The sequence below is a fragment of the Lissotriton vulgaris genome, chromosome 9 (assembly GCF_964263255.1).
Source record: "Lissotriton vulgaris chromosome 9, aLisVul1.2, whole genome shotgun sequence".
Lineage (NCBI taxonomy): Eukaryota > Metazoa > Chordata > Amphibia > Caudata > Salamandridae > Lissotriton > Lissotriton vulgaris.
In genome coordinates this window covers 144,873,017-144,893,733 of record NC_141697.1, presented here as the reverse complement: position 1 = coordinate 144,893,733, position 20,717 = coordinate 144,873,017, and the positions used below count along the sequence as shown (strand labels likewise).

The 20,717-nt window shown below is 46.1% G+C and overlaps 1 protein-coding gene across 4 annotated transcripts in view; it reads left to right on the top strand.

The window, feature by feature from the left end:
• The window catches only part of MAPKBP1 (mitogen-activated protein kinase binding protein 1), a 921,590-nt gene that overhangs the window by 747,433 nt on the left and 153,440 nt on the right, over positions 1 to 20,717 (top strand). For all 4 annotated transcript variants that reach the window (XM_086937231.1, XM_086937232.1, XM_086937229.1 and 1 more), the window contains one exon: positions 10,016 to 10,138. In XM_086937231.1, the coding sequence (XP_086793357.1) occupies positions 10,016 to 10,138 (123 nt within the window). The remainder of the gene's footprint in view (positions 1 to 10,015; positions 10,139 to 20,717) is intronic.

Genomic DNA, 20,717 nt, shown 5'->3' with positions numbered 1-20,717 from the left:
TCCGCTGGTACTTCCTAGAACTCAAGATCCAGCACAAGACCCCATCTCGTCCGATGACGATGAGAGGGACCATGAAGAAGGGGAAGTCCGCGACGATGACACAGACCCGGACGCCGACCAAGACTACGTCACTCTCTCCAGCCTCTCCAGAGCCGCAGTCTTCGGAGTCTCCACCCGCAGACATTGGAGGCTTCCATAACCTCATGGAAAGGGCAGCCAAAAGGTTCCATATGTCCATGGAAACACAGGAGACTGAATGTTTCCTCTATGATTTCAAGGAACCAACGAAGAAAACAAGATCAATCCCGATCATTGACTACCTACTGAAACAGGGCAAACAACTCATGCAGACTCCGGCGTCTCTGCAGGTAGTAGTGCCCAGACTTGACAAAAAATATAAAGCTACATCATCGGCACCAGCATGCCTCACGGGTCACCCCAAGGCAGACTCCGTGGTTACTCAAGCGGCGCAGAAGAATTCGCGAAACCCTGCATCCCCCTTATCAACACCACCCGATAAAGAAGGCTGGAAGCTGGATGCCGTCGGAAAACGCTTTTCCACCACGTCTGCGACGACGGTGAAGATCGCCAACTCTATCGCACTTCTGGGCCGCTACAACCGTCAACTCTGGGTGGACATCGCTCCCTACCTCGCTGACCTTCCAGAGGATTTGAAAGCGGAGGCACACTCGCTTCTCCTCGAAGGACAAACTTCGGCTTCGGAATTGATCGACTGTGCCATCGACGTAGCCATGACTGGCTTCAGACAGCTGGCAGGCGCCGCTGTTCTAAGACGTCAAGGTTGGCTTAAGGCCACCTCCTTCAGACAGGAGGTCCAAACTAAAATAATTGATATGCCGTATGATGGCGAACATCTTTTCGGCGAAAAGATTGATGAAGCCCTCACCACAATCAAGAAGGACACCGATACAGCCAGAGCTCTGGGAACTCTACAATCTCGTAATCAGTCCTTTCGTGGCAACCGAGGGAGAGGACAATCCTCATACAGAGGTTCCTACCAAAATAGGCCTTCCTATTCGTACTCACAGGGCAAGACGCAGTTCCAACAGCGTCAAAACCAGTCGGGACGTCAAACTTCCTACAACAAATCGTCCTACAGAGGAAAAGGTCAGAAGAGACCCGCAGGCAATCGCCAATGACTATCAATTGGCCAGCCCCGCCACCATCACATTCTTTACGACTTGGAGGAAAACTCTCTTTTTTCCTACAGAATTGGCGACAAATAAGAACGGACCGGTGGGTTTTACAACTTCTCCAATTCGGCCACTCACTGGAATTCCTCTCAAATCCCCCACCGACACCACCTGCCAAGCGCCCTCACAGACACCTACGGCTGCTTCTTCAGGAAATAGCTTCCATGCTTCAAAAGGGCGCAATAGAGAAAGTTCCACACGGCCAAAAGGGGGAAGGGTTCTATTCCCACTTCTTCCTAATTCACAAAAAGGGCAAGAAATGGAGACCGGTCCTTGACCTAAGGGCACTCAATGTGTTCCTAAAGAAACAGTCGTTCCGTATGGTCACACTACAAGAGATCCTGGGACTCCTGGAAAAAGGCGACTACATGACATCACTAGATCTTCAGGACGCCTACTATCACATCCCTATCCTCAAAGGACACAGGAAGTACCTCAGATTCGCAGTAGCAGGAGTCCACTACCAATTCCGTGTTCTCCCGTTCGGCCTAAAATCTGCCCCACGGATCTTTACAAAATGCCTCTCTCCTGTTGCAGCCTTTCTTCGCCAACAGGGACACCAGGCCTTCCCATACCTGGACGACTGGCTGGTAAAGGCTCCGTCGACAGCAGCCGCAGCCACGTCTTCCAGCGCCTGTCTGCATCTTTTCCGCCAATTAGGCCTGACCCTCAACAAAGAGAAGTCATCACTGAAACCAAGCAAAGTCATCACTTTCCTTGGAGGGACCCTGGACACGGAACGCGCAAGAGCCTTTCCATCACAGGAGAGAAAATCGAAACTTATCTCCTTAGCCACGTTAGTGGCATCCAAAAAGACTCTGACTGTCCGTATCTTCAAGTCGCGCCTCGGCATGATGTCGTCATGCATTCTGCTCATCCCACACTGCCGTCTAAAAATGTGTCCCCTTCAGGAAGAACTGACAAGGCAGTGGACACAAGCTGCGGGATCCTTCGGAGACCACATACGAGTCACTCAATCTATAGTCAACAATTTACAATGGTGGAGGTCGACCAAACACCTGTCGCAGGGACTGCCGTTCCTGCTTCCGGCGCAACCACATATAGTCACCACGGACGCATCCTTAGAGGGCTGGGGTGCAGTTCTGCAAGAACTACAGATCAACGGCAAATGGACGCCGCAGGAATCCAAACTCCATATCAACATTCTGGAGCTAAGGGCAGTCTTCCTGGCGCTCCAATCGTTCCTCCCACGCATCCGAAACTCCCCAGTGCTCGTCAGGACAGACAACACCACGACGATGCACTACCTGAACAAACAGGGAGGGACGCGTTCTCTCTCTCTCTCTCGAGAATCTCAGAGTCTGGAACTGGCTCCTCCAGCATGGCATAACACTCAAAGCCGAATACGTTCCGGGCAAGGACAATGTCCTAGCGGACGCCCTGAGCAGAGAACAGTCTCTATCCCACGAATGGGAGCTGGATGCGGGAGCGGTAAACTACATCTTTGCGGGGTGGGGAACACCACAGATAGACCTCTTTGCCACCAGGGAGAACGCCAAATGCCCGAGCTTCGCAAGCAGGCTTCCCCAACCAGGAACACTAGGGAATGCATTTTCCATAGCTTGGCGGAACGTGTTTGCTTACGCCTTTCTGCCATTTCCACTGATACCCAGGGTAATCAGGAAGATGAAATCGGAGCCCTGCACCCTGATCCTCATCGCCCCATCCTGGCCGAGACAGCATTGGTACACGGAACTTCATCGCCTGTCTATCCACCCACCTCTTCGCCTACACAGTCATCCGACCCTGCTCACAATGTCCCAAGGACAGGTTCTCCACCCGAACCTGGGCCCTCTGAAGTTATCAGCCTGGCTCCTGAATACCGCGAATTCAGCCACCTGAACATTCCGCAGGAGTGTAGAGATGTCCTAGCTAAAGCTAGAGCTGACAGCACTAAAAAGACCTATTCTCTCAAATGGAAACGCTTCTGTGTCTGGTGTGCGAAAGATCTACACCCTTTCCACGTCACCCCACAGCAACTGCTGCCATATCTGCTACACCTGGCGCAGTCAGGACTTGCCCATGCGTCCATCAAGGTTCACCTGGCAGCAATATCTAGGTTCACAAGAACTTCTGAGGGTCCTTCCCTGTGGGCGGACAGGCTCAACAAACAATTCCTGAAGGGCCTCTTCAGGTCCTTTCCAAGGCCTAAACCTGTCTCTCCGTCATGGCAACTCAACGTGGTCCTTCACCAACTGATGAAGCATCCCTTCGAGCCTATCCACAAAACGGATATCAAATTCCTGTCGTGGAAGACGGCCCTCCTCCTGGCCTTAACCTCAGCCAGAAGGGTCGGTGAATTGCAAGCCCTCTCCATCCAAGACCCTTTCTTACAATTCAAAGAGGACAGAGTCATCCTGCGTACTAACCCACGATTCATACCCAAAGTCCCATCGGACTTCCATCTTAATGAGCCAGTGGTTCTCAAATCGTTCTTTCCGAACCCATCTACTTCGGCTGAAAGAACGCTGCACTCTTTAGATCTTAAGAGATGCCTCAAATTCTATATTGACCGAACAAAACAATTCAGGAAATCATCCCAACTCGTTGTCGCATTCAGCAGACCAAGGAAGGGCATGCCCTTAACGAAACAAAGTATATCAAGGTGGATCTCTTCAGCGATAACTTTCTGCCATGACAAGGCTGGGCGGCCTTTGGACTCGCGGGCCAAAGCCCATTCCACGAGAACCATGTTCACGTCTCGGCACTGTTTGCTGGAGTGTCACTCCTGGACATCTGTAGAGCGGCGACCTGGAAGTCCCCGCATACCTTCACCAGGCACTGCTGCTTGGATGCTGAGCTGACGAAAGACGCAGCAGTGGGCAGAGCAGTGCTTCGCCATCTATTCCAGTGAGGTGAGCCTTCTTGCTTCCCACCATCCTTGACTGGTATGCACATCTTTATTACTAGATACTACATGACATTGTATGTTGTTGATTTACAGTCGCAAATGTTTCCTATCTGCAGACTAATGTATGCTGTACCAACACAGAATGTGCATATTGTATTGCTTGCTACTCTGATTCAGGCATGTGAATCTATGAAAGACACCCAAATACTGGATAAGAAATGCGTTACTTACCTGTAACTGCAGTTATCCAGTATTAGTGTCTTTCATAGATTCACATGCACCCTCCCGCCTCCCCTGGAAGGACTCACCTCTCTCTAACAAGTTTACACCTAACTAGCTTGGTGCGTATGAAAATCTGAGAGACTGAGGCTCCTCACAGGAAGGTTCTAGAGGGAGGTAGTAGCTGATTGGTTGTTTCTCTTTACTTTGGTCCTTTTTACAAAAGGACACAGGCTACCAAGGTGGGACCCTTGGGCCTACTCTGTTTGGTCCTTCCTACATAAGGACCTAGATAGGACACTAAGGTGAGACCCTTAGGCCTATTCTTTTATATGTATGTCTTAGGACATTACTTTTTTATATACCGGAGGCTCCCGTCTCGACGACGGGAATGATTCAGGCATGTGAATCTATGAAAGACACTAATACTGGATAACTGCAGTTACAGGTAAGTAACGCATTTCTTCTGGATGGTATTTGATATTGAGGCTTCACAAACCTCTCTCCTTTATTGTCTTAACAGACCATTTCGTGGAAACTGTCCTTTGGCCTACAAACTGCAATCATACGACAATAATTACCATGTAGATGTGGTAGATTGTTTTTTGTGATCCAATCCAAAAATACTTTAAGCACTAAATCGTACCAGTTACAACTTTGACTTCCCCACTCATGAAAGTTATAAGACAGGGAGCCATATATCGCAGCTGTGTGGATGTGTCCTTGGATTACTAAAACTGTACTGTTATTGGAGTGATTTAGGTTACTATAAGCCTAAGGGAATCAAGAAGCTGCATGTCTGTCTGTGGAACTTACGCCTCATGCTGGGTCCATCGCCTTGGAAATACCTTGTAATGCAGAATGGAATGAATACATAGAGTGGCCATATATCATTACGCGATGACCATCTCTAAACTGGCTGTAACAAACCTTTTCATGTTTGGTATCAAACATGCTGGAATCACACCCCCACACCGCTTCTCCGGGAGGCTCTGTGTTCCTGGTACCAGTCTTCTAGGCCCAGACAGCACAACACGGCTGCTGCCGACCAGAGACATGATCCTGCCCTCCTCCTACTGAGCCAAGCTCGAGCAGGGGAAGGCAGAGCAATGGGTATCCTGTCACAATGAGGTGTGACCACCTCCCCGACAGGGTTTAGTGTATTGGGGCCGGGTGGGAGGGCTTGCCAGCGCCACTCAGTCTGCTTGGGGGGCACATTTGGTGTCCTCCTTGCATAGTCTACTTCAAACCAGCACAAGAAGCCGTTGCCTCCCACTCTGGCGCAAAACTGGACAAAGGACTTTGGAGTATCCTCACTGTCTGACACTTCCCCTGGGAGAGGGAACCCTGAATCGTCCCAACCCTTTCCTTAGGGTACTTAAGGGCTTACCTGAAGTTGTGTCCCTAGATTTGTTGTGGGACAAGATTCATTTCCAGATACCACTTCTTATTCGACTGCCTGGGCACTCTGGACTTCACTGGACCTTGCTCTGAGACTGCAACCGGGAAGACTCCTGCTGTCTTGTCGTTCTGCAAGGCTGCTGCAACGTCTGTGCCCGTGCCCCAACCTCCCAAGGCCTGAGCCATCCAAGACACGTGACAGAATGTTCCTTGAAGTGAAGGAGTTCCTTCCCTGCATGTGCAGGCACCGCAACGAAGCTGACCAGTTTGCTGATCCTGGGCTCCTACAGACTCTGAAAGGCTTAGCATCACAGGTGGTGGTTCTTCACATCCCTCAAGGCCTGCCCTGTCCTCTCACCGAGTTTGAGGACAGGAACCCTCGTCGAAGCTGCAGGAACCGAACCCCTGTGCACGGCGTTCACTTGCTATTGCAAAAGCTTGCAAGATCCTCCACGATCTTTGGGCTCCAAGTAGCCTCAACCTCCAGCATCTCCTGTGACCAAGATCCTTTTTCTCCTCTCATCACTTGCACTCTGAACCTGCAATTTTGGTGAGCTGCTCGATGTCCTCTTGTGACTCCAGTGCCTCAGGCCTGTGTGTCCTCTTGATGGTCTTCTTTGATTTCTGCAGGCTCCCCTGATTGCTCGGGCCTGGTCTGACTCCCCTGCTTGTGGATGAGTAACCTGGACTTTGCTGGTCCCACACTGCACCTTCTTCGCTTTCTATGTTTGCAGTTGCCAAGGCTTGTTGGTGCTTCAACAGACACCAATTCCTCAACTCTCGACATCCGACAGCTCATGAACGGCTCCTGGTCTTCCACCGTGCCGCCTGGTCCTCACAGCTGAAGCTTCAAGGTCACCGAAAACTCTCCTGCAACTCAGACAGCAGTTTGCATTAGTCTTCCGTGCCCCCTGGTCATTCATGAGTGGCAAAAATTCTAGCTCCTGCTTTCAGGTACCGCTCATCTTGGATCCACCTTTAGGTTCCACCGGACACTCTCCTTCTCCAGCAGCAGCCTCTTTCTGAAGTCCTACATTGAGTTTGACAGCGGTTTTGGACACCACTTCAAACCTGTGCACCCGGCTTCCTTGGTGTAAGTATCCTGGTTGCTAGGGTATCTACGGGTGGGGTGGCTCTCCGACCTCCTGTTTCCACAGGGTTTCTTCAGGGTCTGCTGGGAAGGGTCCTTTTTAAAAATGCAACCCGACTTACCCATTGACTTGTTCTAAACAAGCAACTGCGGCTGACTAGGGTCTCGCACTTAAATTTCAAATGTTGACAGGTCCGTTAGAAGTAGTTTATTTGCTTTTCGAGTACACTGACGCGCGGAATACGTTAGTAGGATACAAGTACTTATGCCGACGGGGAGGATATTATATGTACGTGTGTCAGTGGGGTTATAGATGCCCCATGCACACTGTTGATCATCTGATTATCAAGTCACCATCCCCAGCTTGATACTTCAACCAGGGTTGCTCTGGCTGAGCACTTTACTCTTTTAAAACAGACATAGACTCCCTGCACGTGAAATCTCCTTGACTGCTCTAAGGGACTCCACCTATATACTTTTCTGCCCTGACGAAGTTCCCAACGGAAACGAAACGCATTGGCTGAGGCCTTTTAAAGAATTGGATCAATAAAGGAATTGTTTGCAAAAAATTACAATTTGCTTGGACTTCTACTTTTGGTGCACCATCCTTATCCATAAGTACCCATTGACTTGTATTGAGCTTGCGGTCGTGTTCCCACACTGCACACAGCCTCTGTGGTGTTCCTGGTTACTTACCTCTGGTGGTTCATTGGGTCCCCAGCACTTCTACATCTTCTGGGTATAGTCTTGGCTTGAGTCATGGTTCGCATACTACTATTTTAGTATATAGGTTGGTCTCCCCCTGGCTACCACTGTGCATTCGTGCTACTTACCTGTTTTTATTGCAAAGTATTGTGGGCATTGTGTATATCTCCGGCTAGGATATATCTGTATGTTTTTATAAATACACTAGCAGCCCGTCCCGACGTTGTCCGGGTATGAATTGCTGCCAGCCAGTAGCATATTGTTTTGTAGGATTTCGTTTTGATAGCATTTCTTATCTGTGACAGGCCTGTGAAACGCTCCGATTCACAGTGCACTGCTGATGCACTTAAGAGTGCGCGTTCAGTAGTGTTGAACTAGAGTTTCCCTGCTTTATTTTTCCTTGCAATATTAAATAGCGCGACCTCGACAACATGGCATGAGCACAATTTACATTACAGAAGAACACATTCATTTGTGGTAGGCACGGGGAGACCAAGCGATTTGCCTGGAATCACAGGATGTTGAGCTGATGCGAAATTCGAACGTAGCTCCCCAGCTCTAAAGTACGCAATTCTAGAACTTGTGGCGGGAGGTGTGTCTAAAAGCGTATGTCGGTGCTGGCCATTAATGAGAGAGACCTGTGCATTTTTCAAATGGGTGGTGAAAAAATAGGAGTATGTTGCTGGAGATGTGGGCCGCCGTGCCACCAATGTACTTACCGGGGGAGGGTAAACGCCCATTATTCCACAACTTTCTTTCCGCATACCATCACTCCGCATACTTTCATTACGAAAGTACCATGACTCCGCAATGCCATTATAACGCATGGCATTACATTTTATATGCTTTTACCACACATACATTTACAAAGAAATTCGTTGTAAATGCATGAATGCTAAAAGCATGGTTTTTATTTTGTTTGGATAAGGTAAGTATGGGTATAGGAGTATATGTTTTGGGGTACTGAGGTATATGTTTTGGGGTGTTTGGGTATTTTAAGGGTTCAGATATAGTTTTTGGGTTATGGAGTACCGGGGGAGTTTTAGGGTTTAGGGATAGGTATGGGTTTTGGGGTACAGGGGTTCAGGGCTATGTTTGGGTTTTGGGGCATAGGGGTATTTTTAGGGTTCAGGGCAAGGTTTGGTTTTTGGGGTACAGGGTTATTTTTAGGGTTAGGTTTGGGTTTTGGAATGATGCTTGGCATTCCTGTACAATGCACAGTGGATGCCTAGGGGCCTCTCCTACCTGCTGAGATTTAAGTAGGACCATTAATGTAATGCTACTGGGCATCACTGTAAAGCACACAGTGCATGCCTAAGGACCCATTCTACCACTCTTTGAATGAATGAAGTGGATATCATTCATTTACAACAGAGTTTAGAAAAGGACACCGGTTTGCAGGCATTCACTCTATGCCACTTTGTGGTTCAATGCTTTCAGCAAGCAAAGCAATTAATCAGCATGCCACTTTCTTCCTTGTGCAATGAATGTCTGCCAAGGTAGTTGTTCTGCCACGGTAATTACCTTCCAAGTTCCTCTACACCCTGCTACCTCAGAGAGCTCTCGTCCATGTAGGACTTAATGCTGCTTCATACTCACCAGTGGGTTTGATCTATTTAAGGTTAGGGCGGCCTGGTCCCTGCAGTTTTTTGTTAAAGCTTTGCTTATCTGGTGAGGAAGGAGAGAGCAGAAGATACTTAGTGTTGTATCACAATTGGTAGATCAGGTACAGTGAGGAATGTCATAGACGTCTAATGAATTGTGTTGAGGGTTAGTCCCTCCAGTCGTGATGGGGCACTGCGTTTTCTATAAGCTGACTTGAGAGAGGACTATCTAGGGTAACTTAAGGGATATTTCCGTGACTCTGAACCACGGCTAGATTGTACGTACTGCATCAAATGATCCTGTATTTTTCATTTAGCTTTAGTTTAATGACTGGGAATATAAACGTTATCAATAACAAAACTTAGAAACTTGTTTTTGTTTATGGATATCTGAACAAACAATGTCATTAAAAACTGTAACTACTGCCTGATTTTCGTGTCCTAGTAGTCAACTCGTGCCTCATCAACTTGATCTTTAGAACCTGTGTATTTTTCCACTAAAGACTCTGACTCCAGTTTAAATTATTGTCAGCACACTCTGTGTCAGTGGCAGGATGGGGAAGGTTGAAGCCAGAATGTTTTTGTCTTTAAATGTACAGTGGCGTTCTCCTCCATAGATAACCAAGCTTAGCAGTCCATCATTAAACATGGGTATTGTTATTTACATTAAGTGAAGTTGCCTAGTATGATAAATGATAAGAGATATGACACCTAACATTGTATCTAATACGTGTCATAGTTCTAGTTTTATGATTTCCAATGTGCTTGGATCTAAATGTAAACCAGAATTGTTGCTTTGTTGTCCTTATCTTATGTCAAAGACAGCATTTATTTGCTGGCTCATGGGTACAAATAAAATGAACATTGTATTTGTAATTACTTCACAAACCTTCTCTAATCTCTATTCCAGCTGTATCTTTGTTTGGCGATTGAGCTCAGAGATGACCATCAAAATGCGCCATCGATGGTCTGAGATGAAGCAGAGAGTGAAACTTACAGAGAAATCGCCAGCACACAAGACTACTGGGACCAGGTAACGAGTAGAAATAGCAAATAGCAGGACATCTGAGTAGATGGTCATTCTGTGTGACACTGTCTAATTTCATCTTTGGAACACTAAGATGATCAGTAGAGACATGCCGACTTTGGATTTTTTTTATCCACAAAGAAAAGTGGCCTTAGGAGTTTACATTTTTTAAATTTTGGATACAGAAATACACGATATTGCAAAACTATTGGTGATCGGTTTTGAGTGTGCATTGGTAATTTTGCATTTCGTTTTGTGGGCATTTATCTGAACTTAACTGTGTGAAATAATGTTTTCAATTGGAGCGTGTGGCATTTGACATATCCTGAAGTGCTGCTGGTAAACCGTCTTAGCAAAAAATAGGTATCCAATAAGGTGAAATGACTTAAGGATAGCTTAGATATTCCTTTTAATATTGGGTAAATTGCATACCTGACTGGTGCTACCAGTACCCAAATTATGTGTGCCCATTTTATTGACATCTGCGTGTGAGCAAAAGTCAACATTTGAGATTACTAAGCGTACCTTGATACAGCAGGTGCATTAACCCACTGAACTATTTTATTGATTATCTTGGAGTATGCTACCATGTACCGCATCAGAAACATGACTGACATGGCCAGTATTTTATAATATAAATTCGAACTGCAGTTTTTGGACTCCTAATTCACGTTGGGTACACGCTTAAAGTCCACTTAGATCACCCAAAAATGTTGTCACCGGTCTGTTTTAAAATATTGTTTCTTGGAAGTAGGGCATTGAAGGCAAAGCTTACTTTTGATTGAAGTTCATGGAAGAAAGATTACATTGTGTTGGAATATAGGTTGTCATTCATATAGGTTGGCAATGGATGCAGACGTTTTAACATCATTTTAAAACCTCTTGTTAACGTTTATTAATGTGTTTTAAACAGTTGGGTTGCTAATTCAGAACTTGCTGTATTGTTTGTACTCAATGTTTTTTTAGCAGTCCAAATTTTAAGTTTAAGTAGTTGTTTTGTCATGTTTGGTTGAGTACATTTGGTACCCCATTCACTGTGACTTGGACATGTGGTCCTGGCTGGGTTGTGCCTGCCCTGTAGTAGAATGCAGATTCTTGTTAGAGCTCTACTGGTGCTGAATTTCACACTGTTGGGCCTTGCCATTTACTAAATGCTGACCTGTGCTGTTAGAGCAGGCTGCATGGCCAGAAAGAAAGTGGTGTGAATTCTGGCCACTGAGATTTCTTGGCATGGTTTCGGGGATCAGAGAACCAAAATGTGGGCTCGATGACAGGCCTCCGAGTATTATGCACACTTTCAACGTGACCCTAAGTAAGTATCCTGTATCCATTGATACTATTGTGGCTTCCGTGTAGGTTTTATTCATCCCTTTTGCTCTCTACTCCCTGAAAGTTTGTGATACTGAGCCCTCCCATGAGTAACTGCTGCCATTAAACTGTTCTGGGTTTATCGCTGCTCTTGTACTCTTTCCTTGTCTGATATACTTAAAAAAATTCCTGAAAGCCATTCATCTCTGGGATAGAAGCCAGTAACTTAATTTTGTGGCTCTCTGTTCATTTCATTGACATAGACCTATGCCACTTTAGAAACTTTTTTTTCTCAAGATATTATCTAGTTCATGGCATTGCAATCTGCACACTTGTTCTGAAATCATCACTCCATTTGCACCACAGACTTTCCAAGTAAATAAATTCCAGAACCATCCATAGTGATTTAAAAAACCTTGTAGGATTAACCCGTTCCGTGCTCGTGACGGAACCACTCCGTCATGAGACACGGGTGCGCTGTGCTAATGACGGAGTGGTTCCGTTACGCCACGGCCGCTCCGCCCACGCTGCATCAATTCCGCGCCTGCGCAGCTGAATTGATGAGCGGGCAGGGCCGTGACGGAACAACTCCGTCATGAGCACAGCGCGCTCGTGACTGAGTGGTTCCGTCACGAGCTTGGTGGTGCCGTGCGACCCCTCTCACCCCCAGTGCCGTGGCGGAATTACTGCCGTGGCCAAGGGGATAATGTAGTAAAAGGGTTGTGCCTGGGTAGTAGTGGAGCAATAAATCGGTCGTTGCATAATCAGCTGCAATCCTATCATCTGACAAGGAAACTGTGGTACAATGCCAAGGCTGAAAAAGAGGTACCTTGCACTCAGCTATCCTCCATGCCTGGCCCAATATAAGACTTTTCCTAGAGGAATTCCCCAACGCCCCTCAGTCTGACTTCTGCTCTTTGATGGGGAGCGCAACAGGCATTTTCTCTTAATAATCGAGTCCCACACTGACACAGTGCCATTGACTGGTATGAGCATGGGGCTGCCAATGTTTAACCTATGCCTTCAAACCCCACAAACGTGAGGTTTGTGGCTTAAACCAGGCCCGATTTCTCAAGTCCAGCAAGGAATGTATAGGCTTCAGGAAGAAGATTTTGTTGAACAAAATATTGGTCAAATTCAAAAGGCGTACCCCAGATCCCCTGCAACCTATGACCTGTAAAAAAAGTTAGAAGAGAAGGGCAGCAAATATGTGCTTTAATGTTTAGTTTGTGCGTGGAATTGCAATACCTGTAGGCTAAATACCTAAACAGAATTGCAATGCAGTGGCCCCGAAGAGAAAAAGAATCATAGTATGTATTGTATTACTCCAGTATCGGAACTTTGATAGATTCCCATAGCTTGCATCATTCCCCGTCGTCGGAATGGAAGTCTCGGTAAATAAAAAATACCAAAGCATTAGGTACAAAAGAGAAAGAAAGGCCTAGGCCTCATCTCATTTTGTAGCATATCCACCTCTTTTGTAACAGACCAAAATAAAGCAACAACCAATCAGATTATCCTCACCCCATAGAACCTTCCTGAAAGAGCCTCAGATTGTCTACCACACGTTGTGCAAGGGAGTCTGCACTGAGCTCTGCTCAGATTTCTCTTCAACTTGAGTGTTTCAACTGTTACTCTTGAACTTTCATTCTTCAGGATGTCTGACAAGGAGAAGAAGGCTTTATTCAAAGCCTGTGCCACCTGTTCAAAAAGAGGCTTTATGTGGAGGGCAAACAAAGACTGTATTTATTGTTTGTACTCTGACCACAAGGCTACTGACTGCAAGATCTGTCGAACCTTCTCTTCAAAGACATTGAGAGACCGAGAGGGACATCGAATCACCTGGCTGCAAAAGTTAAAGTCACGGAAAGACCCTGTTTCGAGTGACCGTGAGGATGCCTCCTCTGCAACATCTTCGAGGTGGTCTCAAAAATGGGGTAGGTCTTCACCTTCAACTTCTTCTGACTCCCTGCCAAAGCCTTACAAAAGACCTCTGATAGGTCTGACAGGCGTAGTCTCATCAAATCTCCTCACCGAGGTGTAAAGGAGAGGGAAGGACTGGTGTCTGAGGTACAATCGGTTAAGAAAATGAGCCAGGGTCCTTTGTTTTCACCTCCACCTTCTGAGAAACAAACTGCTCAAAAAGCCAGCTTCTGTCCCACCTGATGGGAAAGCTGAGAAGAAAATCCATCCGTCGTCGACGACAACATCTGGTCCGTCGATTACAGCATAAAAAGTTCAACCGGGGTCTACTTCGGCTCCGTCGACAGGCTCGTCAGCGAGAACTTCATCGTCTCCATTGCCTTCGTCGACACTGCAATCTGAGGTACTTGTTACTATGTCATTGACGCTCATGATGACTACCTCGACGTCGATGAGAATTCCGCTAATCCCAAGACTTCTCGGGAAGTTCAAAGCAGAACCCTGCAGAATGATTCTGGTGACACCGGCATGGCACCGCCAGTTTTGGGTTACAGAGCTTCTCCTATTCTCCCAGGATCATTCACTTCACCTACGTCCAATTCCCTCTCTATTGTTGATGTCCCAGGGCCAAGTGGTACATCCGGACCCGAGCTCGCTTCAGTTGATGGTGTGGCTCCTGAGCACAGAGAATTTCAGAGCTTGAATATCCCTCAAGAGTGTAGAGAAGTGCTAGCTCAGGCTCGCGCACCAAGTACGAATAAGACCTATCGTTCAAAATGGAAACGTTTCTTCCTGTGGTGCCGCCAAGAGAACATTCATCCTTTCTCTTCTGCTCCTCATCAGATTTTGCCATACATTTTGACTCTGGCCAAATCAGAGCTTGCCCATAATTCTAACAAGGTGCACCTGGCAGCTATCTCTAGATTAATACGAACATCTTCTGGCCCTTCCCTCTGGTCTGCAAGAATCGTGAAACAGTTTTTAAAAGGACTTTTTAGAGTTTTTCCTAGAGTTAGACCTCCGCCACCCATGTGGTAGCTCAACTTGGTGCTTGCTCAACTCATGAAACCTCCTTTTGAGCCAATTCATAGGGTGGACCTTAAGTTTCTCTCATGGAAGGTGGCCCTCCTTCTCGCTTTAACATCAGCCAGGAGGGTTTGTGAACTTCAGGCTCTCACTATTAAGGATCGGTTCTTACAGTTTAAAAAAAGACACTCATCTGAAGACAAATCCAAAATTCATCCCAAAAGTCCCTTCGGATTGTCATTTAAATGAACCGGTCATCCTGAAATCTTTTTTCCCTCGGCCGGCAACTGCAGCGGAGAGGTCTCTTCTTTCTTTGGATGTTCAAAGATGTTTAAAATGTTATCTCCAACGCATCAAGGACTTCAGGAGATCTACTTAGCTTTGTCGCTTTCAGTGCACCTCGCAAAGGTTCCCCCCTTTTTGAAGCAAGGGGTTGCACAATGGATTGCCAGCGTGATAGACTGTCACCAAGCGGCTGGTAAGCCCCTAGAAGGGTGGGTCCAGGCGCACTCGACCAGATCAGTTTCATCTTCTGCTGCTCTTTTCACTGGAGTGCCAATCAAAGACATTTTCAGGGCCGCTACATGGAGCAGTGCCCTAACTTTCATGAGACATTACTGCTTGGACTCTTCCACGTGGAGTGATGCTGCAGTGGGACAGGCAGTTCTGAGGAATCGTTTCCAGTGAGCGGTGAGCTTTCCTTTCTAACCCTCCTTCCTGTTAGTGGTTTTGCACATTTTGTATCTGATGATGTTTACTGACTGCTGTTGGTAACTTGTATCTCTTATGATGATATACACACAATGTTATTCTATGGCTTATTACACAAAATGTGTGTTTCTAACTGTTGGCTATTCTGATACAAGCTATGGGAATCTATGAAAGTTCCAATACTGGAGTAAGAAAACAAGTTGCTTACCTGTAACGTTGGTTCTCCAGTATTGGTAACTTTCATAGATTCCCATGCGCCCACCGTCCTCCCCTGGGAAATCTCAGCCTTCAGCATATTCTGTTATACTGTTACACAACGGCCACGAAAATCTGAGGCTCTCTCAGGAAGGTTGTATGGGGTGAGGCTAGTCTGATTGGTTGTTGCTTTAGTTTGGTCTCTTTTACAAAAGGAGGTGGATATGCTACAAAATGAGATGAGGCCTAGGCCGTTCTTTCTGTTTTGTACCTACTGCTATGGTATTTTTTATTTACCGACACTCCAACTCCGACTATGGGGAATGATGCAAGCCATGGGAATCTATGAAAGCTGCCAATACTGGAGAACCAAAGTTACAGGTAAGTAATTGGTTTTCTTGTAATTGCATGTATATAGCGCTTACTACCCCTGACGAGGCGTCAAAGCACTTTTTCGGCGAGTAGCACGCTACTCCGGAACCCATAAAGAATAAGTGTTGTTGAATTAGTATAGTGAAATATTAAAGTAATTTGAGTGGTGGATATTAGTCAGTTATTTGGATTGACAAGGATAACGGAGGGATAGAAGAAGGAAAAAGGTTTGCATTTGTATAGCGCTTGTTACCCCTGATGAGGTGTTAAATCATCATTTTTTTGGCGAGTAGCATGCTACTCCGGACCCCATAAAGGATTTGTGTTGCATTAGTATAGTGGAATATGAAAGTTAAGAAGTGGACATTTTAGTCTTATTTTGAATGAAAAGGATAGGGCAGGGATGGAGTGATGGATTTAGACTTTTTGTGTGTTTGTTTTGGAGGTCATAGTAGGCTTGGGATGAGTAAAAAGGATGTGAAGGGGAGGAGTCGGGGGAGGGGGGGACAAGAGTTCAGAAAGGCTTATTTTTTGGGGGGATCTATATAGTAAAAGTGTCAGATGATGCAAGGAGAGGTAGAGTAGGGGAGGGTCTAGAAAGGGTTATTTTGGGGATCCTAGTAGGGTATGGGATGAATGAGAGAGTGGATATAGAGGATATATTGATAGAGGTATAGGGTGAGAAATAGAGTAGGGCATTCGAAAGAGTAGTAGAAAGAGGTTTGAGATGAGTCAGAGTTGGGGAAGAAGATATATTGGGAGAGGTTTATGGTGAGAAATAGGGTAGTGCATTGCATATGCTGAATTAGAAAACAATTATAAATATATAGATTCATAAATTCATGGAAGGTTTATAGATGCATAAAGGAAGTAAGTATATGTAGATTAAAGATATTGATAGAGATAGAGGGTGAAAATAGGGTAGTGCATTGGATATGCTTTTTTAGGAGAAATGTCATCTATAGATTCAAGTACATGGAAGGTATATAGATGCATAAAAGAAGTATGTATATGTAGAATAAAGATACATTAGATAAACTCTGGTTTTCAAGTGTTGTATTTATTTTTAAACATCATTCTGCATGTTTAAACAAAGCAATACACATTTACAGGTACATTTCTATGGTTCAAATAAATTCTTATATACAGAGGGATGAACAAGTTACTTGCCTTTGGTAACGATATATCTGTAAGAGACATGTATTAGTAATAGTATGTGCTACATAAACATTCTTGCTTTACTCTCCTGGATGATATTTATGTAACTATTTCCTTAGGAATGCCACTTCTCGAAATAAATTAATTGGGTGATATCTGTTTTGACTCCATTAATTTTCATCCAGAAAATTATTCAGGCTTTTTGATTGATTGCAGAGAGCATTCTGTTGTGCCGGTTGACTGGCGTTCCATCTCGGCTTCTGGATTTTCACCTCGCTATTTTATTTCTGTGATATATTTAGATTGACCAAGATCAGGAAATACCCATCTTTGTGAATTTCATCAATGCTCAAGTGATAATATTGAATAGTGGAGGGTTATTTTCTTGCCTGTATGCTAAGCTCTAACCTTTTTCTTGGTGTTTACGTGCCCTTTGGATTTCTGGAGATTGCAAAAGCTAACTTATTCATAACCTCTTTGTCTATATAATTTAGTGGTCAGTGATACTGATTCAATCAACAAACTCTGATATGATTCTATTGAAGTGTTTAGGTCTAACTACAGTGGCAAACTTGTTCAAGAAATTTCAACAAAGTGACAAGTAGCAGTATTTTTAACCTGTCGGATGGCTAGGCTACCTCCTAGTCCTCTGCATCCACATTCCAGAGACAGAGCATCAGGGCCACCTTAATTCACTAGGCTGGTTTCCAAATATATTCTCGATAGTCTTTAGGAAAATCTAATTGGGGTAATCCATTCCTCAGTGTTCAAAACACCCCATCCCTCCCCGATAGCCTCATCAGAGTACATCCTCCTAGGGGACCTAAACTTCCACCTGGAAAAAACGACAACACCACCATCCTACTCGACAACCTCGGACTCGAGCAACTGGTGGACACGCCCACCCACCTCGCTGGCCACACTCTCGACCCCATCTTCTCAGCCAGCAACCACGTCCCCTTTAGCCTCTCCACCAGACTACACTGGACCGACCACCGCTGCATCCACTTCACCTTCAAGAAGACCACATCCCACCACCACACGCTACAGATCCCCCTCAGATGCTGGAGCAAAATCACCACAGACCAGCTGACCACATAGTTGAGCCAAAACCCACCCGTCGACACCCCAGACACCAACGACGCAGCACACAATCTCGCACAGTGGATCACCAACTGCCCCGACGACCTTGCTCCACTGAAGAAACCCCCAGGCAAGACTAGCAACAGAAAAACCTCATGGTTCAGACTCCGTCAAATTCGCTAAGAAATCTTGCCGAACCCTCGAAAAAGCCTGGCGCCACACACGGACATCAGAAAACATGACAGCCGTCAAGAGCGCCACCCGCGAATACCACCAGATGATCCGCACCACCAAAAGGACACCGTTCAAAGAGTGGCTGGACAACAACACCCACAACAGCAAGGAACTCTTCAGCATCGTCAAAGAGCTCTCCAACCCCAGCGCCAGCAACGGCATCACACCGTCACAAGACCTCTGCAACTCCCTCGCCACATTCGTCTACCGCAAGATCGCAGAAATACACAACCGCTTCGGACCCCAGACGGCCTCCAGCCACCAAACCATCGACACCCACCACCAGCCTCAGCGCATGGACCTTCATCAGCACTGAGGACACCACCGCGTCATGAACACCATCCACTCCGGCTCCCCCTCTGACCCATGCCCTCATCATATCTTCAACAAAGCATACTCCCATCATCGCACCCCACCTCCGGAACGTCATTAAGAGCTCCTTCACGTCAGCTACCTTCCCCGGAAGCTGGAAACGCACAGAAATCAACGCCCTCCTGAAGAAACCAATGGCGGACCCCAAAGACCTCAAGAACTTCCACCCCATCTCTCTCCTCCCCTTCCCGGCTAAAGTCATCGAGAAGACCGTTAATAAACAGCTGACCGCATTCCTCGAAGAAAACATCTTCCACGACCCATCCCAGTCCAGATTTCGAGCCAACCACAGCACTGAGACCGCCCTCATCGCAGCCACTGATCACATCAGGACCCTGATGGACAACTGAGAGGCAGCCGCTCTCATCCTCTTAGACCTCTCGGCGGCCTTTGATACCATCTGCCACCGCACCCTAATAACCCGCCTCGACGACACTGGGATCCAAGGAAAGACCCTGGACTGGATCACATCGTTCCTCTCCAACAGAACCCAGAGAGTCCGCCTCCCTCCCTTCCGCTCCGAAGCCACCAAGATCTGGGGTGTACCCCAGGGCTCCTCACTCAGCCCAACCCTCTTCAATATCTACATGAGCCCCCTCGCCACCATCGCACGGAAACACAACATCATCTCCTACGCTGACGACACCCAACTGATACTCTACCTCATCAAAGACCCTCTCACAGGGGTGTGGAATTTTTGAAAAAAACTACTTGTCCAAAGGACAAAGTGCTACAGAAATCTTCTTGTCCTGTAATAAAATCCACTTGTCCCCTTTACTACCTAAATCATTTAGCTGCTGCTTTTACTAATCGGTTACACCATCCTAAGTAAAATAGCCCTTTGCTTCTGCCCATCAGTAGTAAGCAACCACGCAAATTCCTTAACCGCAACCTATAAAATTCTATATTCCTCTCACCATAAAGGCTAAGCACATCCCCTTTTCTCTCAACCCTTCCACTGACTCATCAAAGGCTCCATCCCATCACCCTTTGCTTCTATTCCTTCACACTATAAGCTTCATGTTACCCATTTATCTCAATATGGACAGAATAGTGTTATCCCTCCTCTCTCTTATTACAGGATACAGGTTCCTTCCCGTATTCATCCACTACACAGAATACAGGTTTAATGCGTGGCCCATTTATCTCCAACTCACTACATGTTCTATGCCCCTAGGGGTGAGTAATGCTGTGGCTCGTGAGCATGTAGCAGCAAAGACACTGGTGGCAGACTTACTAACCAGGAGAAAAGAGACAGATGGTGGTTGTAGTGAGTTCACAGAGTTGGATTATGTGGGACCTGAGTTGGAGATGCGAGGGCTACAGTGATGAAGTAGTGTACAAGAATGCAAGGAAGTGCGCAAAGAGGATGCTGGAAAGAGTGGTGGTCAGGTTTGTAGAACAGGAGTTGAGGCGCTAAGCAGGGAGTGAGCGGCAGAAAGAAAGGTGACGAGAAGGGACTATAGCCACTAGCAACTAAAAGATACTAGACAAACGCGAAGCATCTGTAGGATTATGGGTTCACTTTTCTTAGCAAGTAGGCAGGGGTTGGTTTATTCCGGACAGGAAGAGAAATTTGGTTAAACCCCAATATTTTGGTTTATAGAAGCATCTTTCACCCCTGACGTCAGTAGGCCAACACCCTGGGAGGTTGAGGAAATCAGAACAAACAGGAAACACAACAAAAAGGGGGCTTCAGAAACATAAAACCCTATAACCTATATATATTCAAGGCAAATAACCTCAAAATCAAGACACAGTCAAAACTCGTAGTGTAACAGACATGCTCTGATCTTGATTATTCTGGGGGAAAGTACGAAAAATGCAAACAGAAATTGAAAAAGCGAAATACACTGTCTATCTAGTGTACATTCACTGTAAATTGCAGATCCTAGCACACGACTATAATATAATACAATGCACACTTTTACCACTTTTTGCAGCTTTAGTTATAGTTGATTAATCAGCATGCACTATTTTGAAATCAATTCATGTGTCCTGGGGTGGCTCATGATAAACTTGTTGCTAGCTGAATAGTCCCACTTAAGCGCAGAAGCTGCTGGCTTCCTGCATGGCTCAGTAATTGATTTAAAATGTTTATTCCCCTTCCCCTTCCAATGGAATAACTGTTTAACCATAATACTCATCCTCAGGGGAGGTATTGCTGCTATTCTCGGAGACTGCAGAGCTTGTAACTGCCACT